The sequence below is a fragment of the Limulus polyphemus genome, unplaced genomic scaffold (assembly GCF_000517525.1).
Source record: "Limulus polyphemus unplaced genomic scaffold, Limulus_polyphemus-2.1.2 Scaffold3572, whole genome shotgun sequence".
NCBI lineage: Eukaryota > Metazoa > Arthropoda > Merostomata > Xiphosura > Limulidae > Limulus > Limulus polyphemus.
Window position 1 is genome coordinate 68,700 of NW_013669182.1, and position 9,581 is coordinate 78,280.

Here is a 9,581-nt window from a genome sequence, read left to right on the forward strand (position 1 = left end):
TGTTTTCATGACATGAAGTATGTAGAGTAGAAAGCTTCCTTCATGAAGTGATGCATGTAGAGTAGAAGGTTGTTTTCATGACATGAAGCATGTACAGTAGAATGCTGCCTTCACGAAGTGATGCATGTAGAGTAGAAGGTTGTTTTCATGACATGAAGCATGTAGAGTAGAAGGTTGTTTTCATGACATGAAGCATGTAGAGTAGAATGCTGCCTTCACGAAGTGATGCATGTAGAGTAGAAGGTTGTTTTCATAACATGAAGCATGTAGAGTAGAAGGCTGCCTTCATGAAGTGATGCATGTATAATAAAGGGCCCTCTTAGTAAAATTAAGCTTCTACGGTAGAACACTGTCTTCATTAAATAAAGCTCTCAACAGTCCTCCGTACAATAACATCCTGTTTTATTTAGCAGGAGGAAAACCTGCATGATTCTCTACTTATTACAATACTAGTTTTTCATATCTTAAGAAAAAAAAGTTTTTTTCAAACAAAAAGACTCACTAAATATTTTTTTCTTCAAGAAAATTTGTTTAATTAAACATTACTACATTCTAATTACATTTGCCACACATTTTACAACTGGCAATGATGAGGCCAACGAGGAAAAGGGATTGTGTCTTTAATATTGTTAATTCCAAGTAAATATTGCAGGTAACGTTCAAATCCTAAACCAAATCCACCAAGTGGTGCTGAGCCAAACCTTCTAAGATCAAGATACCTGAAATGTAGAGAAATAAATATTATTTCAAAAGAAAATAAATGTTAGATTCACTAAAGCTATTAATAAAAAAGTTCTCAATTTCTTCATTTCATGTACTTACTTTATCATCAGTTAATAATAGAAACAAAAAAATCCAAACCATGTTATATAAATTAAGGTGATAATTATTAGGACATCATGAAAATAATTCTGGCAGAACGTGCAAAAAAATTATGGGTTTAAAAAGAGTTAAAAATATTTAAAAAAAGCCTTTATCAAAGTAAATCAACAAATTTTAAGACAGAGAGAATGGTCTAATTATGAATCTCTGTGCGGTTTTTTTAGTTGTCCTACCTAGATGTTGTTCAGGCCTCAAAGTCTAGTGTTAGGATAAAACTACAAAAATACTGAATAGTTTGCATAGGTTAATATTTTTTAGTGTTAGCCCTTTTACATAAAGCAACAGAAATATAAATCATTACCAAACTTTAATGTTAGTGGACCTGATTTTTCACTCATACAAACATTAATACCAAGTGACTAATACGTGAACAGCTGCTATTTTTGATGTGCTGTACCTGCCAGACTGTTGCGTGTCTTAGAAAAAAACGTTGGTCACTATGATAATGAGCAACATCACAATGTTAGGCATATTTTAACTCACAATGTCCTTTTAATAATGTACAGTGTCATTCATGCTTTTAATCATATTTAATAATTTTTTTTTATCCTTTTTCACATCTATATAAGAACAAATTTTGTTTTATATATATTTTATATTTTTATTTTACAAACGTCATTGTTATTTCTAACTGTTTTAATTTGTTGTTCTTAAAAACAATAATAGCCTAACAGTGTTTTGGCACATACAGCTTGTGACGGTTTCAACATTAAGCCTTTTAATAAATTTTTTACAGTAAGTTCTATAACAGTACAAAAATACAAATAACAAACATAATGAACTAAACATATACACATTTTTTAAAACTATGTTATATATATACAAGTACTTTACAGTCACCAAGTTTTTGTGGTTAGTTGTTTTTACAGTAAGTTCTATAACAGTACAAAAATACAAATAACAAACATAATGAACTAAACATATACACATTTTTTAAAACTATGTTTTATATATATAAAAGTACTTTACAGTCACCAAGTTTTTGTGGTTAGTTTTTATTACAAACAAATACCCGTATTTTTATTTATAAATTACCAATACAAGACATTGGAAAGCACGATTTACTTAAGTTTTAAATCAACTCACCATTTTAGGGAATCTTCTAATCCAGCTTTTTTCAAGCGGACCTTCAAAACCATCTCATCATCTTCTCGAAGACTCCCTCCACATACTTCACCACCAGTAGGCATAAGAAGATCAAAACATTCTACCTAAAATTACATTCACGATGACTAAGTAATAGACTTTTTAAATACTCATAGACACACTGACTCATATCACATGCTCATTTCTTAGACATAAACAAAGTTCATGATAAACTTTTCAAACATTCTCACAATCATGCTGATGTTTCATTATATGTTTGTGAAGAATGAATAATACTATTATTAAAACATTCTGACAAACATACTTTTAGAATTATATCACATGCTCATTTCTTAGACATAAACAAAGTTCATGATAAACTTTTCAAACATTCTCACAATCATGCTGATGTTTCATTATATGTTTGTGAAGAATGAATAATACTTAAAACATTCTGACAAACATACTTTTAGAATTATATCACATGCTCATAAATAAACATAATAAATTATTATTCTTAACTTTGTTTATTACTTTATTATAAACATACAGTTCATCCTTTGTTTTTTTTCAGAGCAAAGCCACATTGGGCTATCTACTGTGTCTATTGTGGGGGAATCGATTCCTGGATTTTATTAGTGTCATAAGTCCATAAATCTACTGCTAACCTACTGGGGAACAATGATCAACCTATGCAGTTGACATAAAGCTTTTACATCTTTGAAGACGAAGTAACAAAACATCAGTTACTTTCACATTGCCAACACTTGAGAGTTTGGATTCAAAAGCTTTTACATGTTTGAGGATGAAGTAACAAGACATTGGTTACTTTCACATCGCCAACACTTGACAGTTTGGATTCAAAAGCTTTTACATGTTTGAAGACGAAGTAACAAAACATCGGTTACTTTCACATCGCTAAGTGCCATTTCATACACTTTGCTGGTTACAGTACCAATACTAACCAAATAGGAGATTAAATAATTAAGCTATTTCAAGTTATGATAGATGTTATGTAAGAATAACAATTCTCATAATGTCACAATTAAACATGTTATTCTATCAAAGGAACACAATATAAAATAATAAAAACAGCTTTATCTGATGTTCCTATAAAGCTTAATAACATATCAAATATCAAGTTCGATAATATAAATAAAATGATATGTTCTTAGTTCTATAATGCTATGTCACAAAAATGTTATAGTTATAACCACCTGTAAATAAATATGTCACATTACAAATATGATATCATGTTGATAAATGTTAAAAAAACACAACCAACTCTGTCAATCTAATAAGTTTTTACAGTTGCAAAGAAGTTATGATCATTATGTTATACTAAAAATCTCTTAAAACTATATTACCTAAGTCATACTATTAACTGTTGTAAAAGTTACAACATATTATTAAATTAAACTTATTATTCAAACTTAAGTATTCAAACTGCAGTTCAGTTTCAATAGAAAATATTTAAATAAACATACAAAGTGTGATTTTACACCTTGACAGTCTTTTAAAAAGTTATGTAGAGAAAGCAGTGTATTTCATGACTTACTGTGGTTCCTGTATGGCTTCGCTTCATGTAAAAGGGTTTGATATCTGCAGGAAAATTTGTTACAAACACAGGGGTTTCCCCACAGTGCTTCAGCAGACACTGTTCATGTTCATTCCGCAGATCCTCACCCCACTTGTTTTGGAAAAGAAAAAAATTATTATTGTCTTATTCACAAAGTCATATTAAATGCTTTTTATTGTTTTTCATACATCATTAAAACATAATAATTTCACAAAACTACATCAAACAAAAAAATCTGTATCAAATAACTAAACTATATATTTATCCATCTCTCTCACTCTGACCTAGAAACTAATTTTAATTTTTTTATCTTTCAATATACTAGGTATAACTTAGATAATATTGTTTGTTACTATATGTATATACATATATTAACCTCACATTAACTATGATAATTTTTTAAATTCTAACAAACTTTACGTACCTGTATAAGCAATATAAAAAGTGCTAAGAAAAAGACTGTAAATAAAAATTTCTCACATACACGATTGCTGCTGTTTAAATCAAGTATCACCATTTAAATTTTATCACAAGCATAAAAATAAAGTTTTATAGCGGTCAGTTCCCAAAACAGTGGATATTTACTGGATATTTTGAAACCAGAATTTTGAAGAAAGTTTCACAAAAAAAAAGTTAATTGTACACCAGTAAGCTACCTTAAAATGGACTTATACAAATCGATACTTTTACACTTTTGTTACACTGAATTAGATTAATAATTTTTTATTTAATAATATTGCCTAAAATTTACAGCAAAACTCTGGGAACAGTCTGATCATGTGGGTTTTCAAAATGATTTTCAGTTATGAGAAGCTAGTATCACATAAAATTGTCCTAAAATACTTGGTTAAAACGTACCTTAAAGTAACCTTGAATTAAATCCTTTTTACTTTGAAACACTTCACATGCTTCACTGTACGTCATGCTGAAATCAAGAATGCTAATTATAAGACTGAAAAACCAAATTTTTCAAATATTTTATGGCTGCTTTCTTCTCATCAGACTAAACAGCCCAAGAAGTGAAGTTTATATTCTTATTATCCACAATTAACTTATAGGCTTAAAAAAAGTAACATTAACATTTTCTCATAGAGCAACTTATATATAAACTGATGGTAAAATAATTGATTTAAGTTTTTCATTTTTTAACTATTAAATATATGTATTATTTTTACTTAGCTAAAAGATCTGATTCACTATTCTAAAAGTTTGAATTTCACTTTACTTACTTAGACCTCATAAACTCTTTTTCTAGTTTTGTCTAAACACACACACACACAAAATTAGAGATTTTTATTCTTTGAATTTGACACCATATTGTAGAATAAAAACTTATGCCAATGATGAAGGCTGATTACTGCCGTGGAAGCATCGAATCCTCTGTACAAGAGAGTCACTGTGCAAATCAATTTTGAGTAACTTTTGTACCTCATCTTCAGGTTCAGGTCAAAATGTCATCGCCCAATGATTATCTCGTCAAAGGATTCAGTGTCTGGAAGGCTGTTGGAATCCATAATTATCTGTCAATAGCTACCTACTCGCATCAGTGTTAATAGGAATAAGTTATTGTGTATTTCCATATTAAAGTAATAGAACTTTCAACCTTAATACATGTACATGCATGTAGGCTAAACAGATATACTGGAGACCCCTAGGTTCAGGTATAGTCGCCCCTAACTTTGAACTATCAGCCAAATGGAAGGCGACCAGACAAACAGCACCTGCTGCCACATAGACTTTGCTCATTTTTTTTTAGCCAAATAACAGGAATGACTGTCACTCTTACAGTTCACTCACAGATGAAAGTGCAGTGAAAGCACATTCAGCATCGTCACATCTGAAACCCCAAACCTTTGGAACCACATCCCAACAAGTTAGGCAGTAGGCTCTTTAAAAAACATGCAAGTTCACTGTTTATTATCTAATACCATTAAGTTGTTCACATCTTTTAGAACTTTATAAGATAATGCTTTCTTTTTCAAACATTTTTTGATTAGACTATGTTCTGAATGACACATTTCATTCAGTTCCATTTATTGGGAGATCCCAATATCTTTTTTAAACATATTAAAAAACATAGTTTCAATGCTTCTAATACCTACAAATTTCAAAAACAATTTTATCAACAAACATACTAAACTTCTTCAACCACAGAAATGCTTGTCACAGTTAAATGTAACATGGTTTGTACAATTTTCATTAGTTATAACCCTGCATAATAAGAAAGTTAAGACTTTATAAGAGATATTATAAATTAAGTGATTTTACTTCAGTAGGATATACACAACTTTGGTAGGTTTGGTTAATAATTTTATGTTGTGTACAAAGAATTACTGCAAAAACAGTGAAGTTTAAAAATTAATTTTACAACACGGTTTCTGAAATTACAACAGTCTGAAGTTGTGCAAACAATAATAAAATACTAGCATGTACTAGAACCATTTCAGCTTTAACACTTACCGTATGAAGGGCTTTTCTAACATTTTTTCTATTTTCATCACTTGACTGGAATTGGTCTCTCCATTAAATACTCTTAATTCCTCTGAACACCATTCTAAGATGCATCTTGTGGTATACTTAACCAGTTCTTCAACAACCTACAAGAATAGCAATCCATATTTAACCAGTTCTTCAACCACCTATAAGAATGTCAAACCAAACTAACCAGTTCTTCCACAACCTATAAGAATGTCAAACCAAACTAACCAGTTCTTCCACAACCTATAAGAATGGCAAACCAAATTTAACCAGTTTTTCAACAACCTATAAGAATGTCAAACCAAACTAACCAGTTCTTCAACAACTTACAAGAATAGCAATCCATATTTAACCAGTTCTTCAACCACCTATAAGAATGTCAAACCAAACTAACCAGTTCTTCCACAACCTATAAGAATAGCAAACTATATTTAATCATTTCTTCATCTATAAGAATAGCAAACCAAATTTAACCACTTCTTCAACAACTTAAAGAATAGCAAACTATACTTAACCAGTTCTTCCACAACCAGTATGAATGGCAAACCAAGCTTAACCATTTCATCCACAATTTATAAGAATAGGAAACCAAATTAACCAGTTTTCTACAATCTATAACAACAGCAAAACAAATTTAACCAAATCTTCAACACTCTATAAGAACAGCAAAACAAACTAACCAGTTCTTCCACAACTTATAAGAATAGGAAACCAAATTAACCAGTTTTATACAATCTATAAAAACAGCAAAACAAATTTAGCCAATTCTTCAACAATCTATAAGAACAGCAAAACAAAATAACCAGTTCTTTCACAAAATATCAGAATAGCACACCAAATTTAATCAGTTCCCTCAAAATCTATAAAAGTAAACCAAAACTAATCTTAACAAGATCTTCCATAATCTGTAAGAACAGCAAACTATACATAACCAGATCTCTCAAAATCTATAAAAATAGCAATATTACAATCACAAGAAACTTAAAAAACTCACATAGAACTGAATAAAAAAATATGTTACAGTGAGGATTTACAGTTTTAGCATTATGCAGAAAAGCCTAGGAGAGAACGAAAATGTTACGAGAAATTTTATCAAAAATATACTTTGACATGTTTTCTTAATAAGTTATTTTAAAAAAAAAGTGCTGGCTCTAATATCATCCTTCAGCTCTAGCTGTAGTAACATCATAACATTCTAATATCATCCTTCAGCTCTAGCTGTAGTAACATCATAACATTCTAATATCATCCTTCAGCTCTAGCTGTAGTAACATCATGACATTCTATCATCCTTCAGCTCTAGCTGTAGCAACATCACAGCATTCTAATATATCCTTCAATTCTATCTGTAGTAACATCATAACATTCTAATATTATCCTTCAATTCTAGCTGTAGCAACATCATAACATTTTAATATTATCCTTCAATTCTAGCTGTAGTAACATCATAACATTCTAATATTATCCTTCATTTCTAGCTGTAGTAACATCATAACATTCTAATATTATCCTTCAATACTAGCTGTAGTAACATCATAACATTTTAATATTATCCTTCAATTCTATCTGTAGTAACATCATAACATTCTAATATTATCCTTCATTTCTAGCTGTAGTAACATCATAACATTCTAATATCATCATTCAGTTCTAGCTGTAGTAACATCATAACATTCTAATATTATCCTTCTATTCTAGCTGTAGTAACATCATAACATTCTAATATCATACTTCAGTTCTAGCTGTAGTAACATCATAACATTCTAATGCTTACTCTGCCTTCATGCTCCTTACTTTCTTGATATTTAAAAACAAGTATTATTGTTGTCACTTATAATTCTCCTCACTTACTGCTACATCTGAATGTCATGTACCTCTAACCTCCATTATATCTTCTACAGAAGTAACAAAAGCCTTCTCTGCTTCCACCATATAGAACTCACTGAGATGTCGCCGAGATTGGGAATTTTCAGCTCGAAATGCTGGACTAAACGTGTAGACATTGGACAATGCTCTAAAAAAATCAATAAGCAATCAAAAAATTACTCAAAAGCTCAATAACTTACGACGAACAATTTCTTCTCTAGTTAAGAAGAGGCTGCTCTTTGAATGCATTCAAGCTTTAAGATGTTTTTTCTTAGATTGTATTCATTCAAACTTATTTAAATATGTATTTTTATTCATTGCCGTTTCAAAAACTTCAGCATAAAGACATTTAGTAGAAGTAAAATTTTGGTAGTTAAATTTGTTCACTATCTCTTGCTAACATGGGTTATTTTAAATGAAATGTATAGTAATTTTTTTCCTTCATATTCATACACGAGTATTTTAAATACTTTAAAACCTGTGAAACTTTCCTTTCAATATATATTAGTACATATTAGCATAACATTTCAAATAAAAAAGTCTATTAATATCATATGTTCTCAAAAACTCTAGCACTGTAAGTTACACAAAAATTAATAAACTGTTTTTACTGCAGAAAAAGAATTTTGCATGGTATTTGCTAATGTATTTCTTACTACAAAATACTGTACTGTAGCATTTGAAAATTACAGATCAACACTGCTAAAACATATTTATCAATACATATTAATAAATTTCTCCCAAGTTAGTATAACTCGAAGGTATGAGTTGAATCGAGAGATTGAACAAGGATTTAGAAATTCCTTTCACTGACTGGTCCTTGGTGAGGAAAGTGCCAAAAATATCTTGCAATTTTATTTATTTTTTACACTTAAATGAAAAATTTCTTTTGAATATGTTATATACTGTAATACAAAATGAACTTATCAACTAACTCAATTCCCAATTAATGTAAATTTACACAAAATAACAAACTCACAATGCTGCTGCCTCTAAATGAAGTTGTGCAGAAACTGTTAGGTAAACAGGAATATCAAAAAAGCAGTCTGGGTTTGGAAAATCCACAGAGTTCTGGCTAGCATCTTTACTGGAAGTGTTAGACGAATTTTTCAAGTTTTGAAATACTGGCTGAAAGAATCAAAGGAGAAAACAAGTCTTTTGAAATCCTTCATACATCTTTACATCACATTTAGAACATTATAGCCAAACATATCAATAACATGGATTCTATGCATTCCAGATAATATCGTATATATTTTTCTGGTATACTGATTTATGACAATAAGTAGTTCTATTCAGTTTGTTATATATAACAGGCTACATTAATTTATAAGTCACATTTTAGTTCTGATTTACAAAGTGTTGGCTTATATTTGATCAAAACTAAGAAATTCACAAAATGTATTCATGAATAAAAAAAGATAAACCAGGTTTTGATATTCCATCTTGAAGTTATATATTTTTAAATCTAACAGTGTGTTAATACAATACTTTACAAAGATATGGTAAACAAGTCCATAATACATCAATTTAAGTATGCACTGTATATGTGAGTGGTATACAAATCCATAATACATCAATCTAAGTATGCACTGTATATGTGAGTGGTAGACAAGTCCATAATGCATCAAGCTAAGTACACAATGTATATGTGAGTGGTAGACAAGTCCATAATGCATCAATCTAAGTA

At 29.7% G+C, this 9,581-nt stretch overlaps 1 protein-coding gene across 1 annotated transcript in view; it reads right to left on the reverse strand.

Annotated features, from left to right (window-relative positions):
* Nucleotides 1-508: 508 nt before the first annotated feature.
* LOC106469616 (probable asparagine--tRNA ligase, mitochondrial) overlaps nucleotides 509-9,581 on the reverse strand; it is a 30,246-nt gene continuing 21,173 nt past the window's right edge. Inside the window, exons 6-12 of the mRNA XM_013930118.2 lie at nucleotides 8,871-9,019; nucleotides 7,907-8,039; nucleotides 6,008-6,144; nucleotides 4,406-4,472; nucleotides 3,527-3,658; nucleotides 1,969-2,093; nucleotides 509-719 (exon numbers count right to left, since the gene is read on the reverse strand). Of these exons, the coding sequence (XP_013785572.1) occupies nucleotides 575-719; nucleotides 1,969-2,093; nucleotides 3,527-3,658; nucleotides 4,406-4,472; nucleotides 6,008-6,144; nucleotides 7,907-8,039; nucleotides 8,871-9,019 (888 nt within the window). The 3' untranslated portion in view covers nucleotides 509-574. The remainder of the gene's footprint in view (nucleotides 720-1,968; nucleotides 2,094-3,526; nucleotides 3,659-4,405; nucleotides 4,473-6,007; nucleotides 6,145-7,906; nucleotides 8,040-8,870; nucleotides 9,020-9,581) is intronic.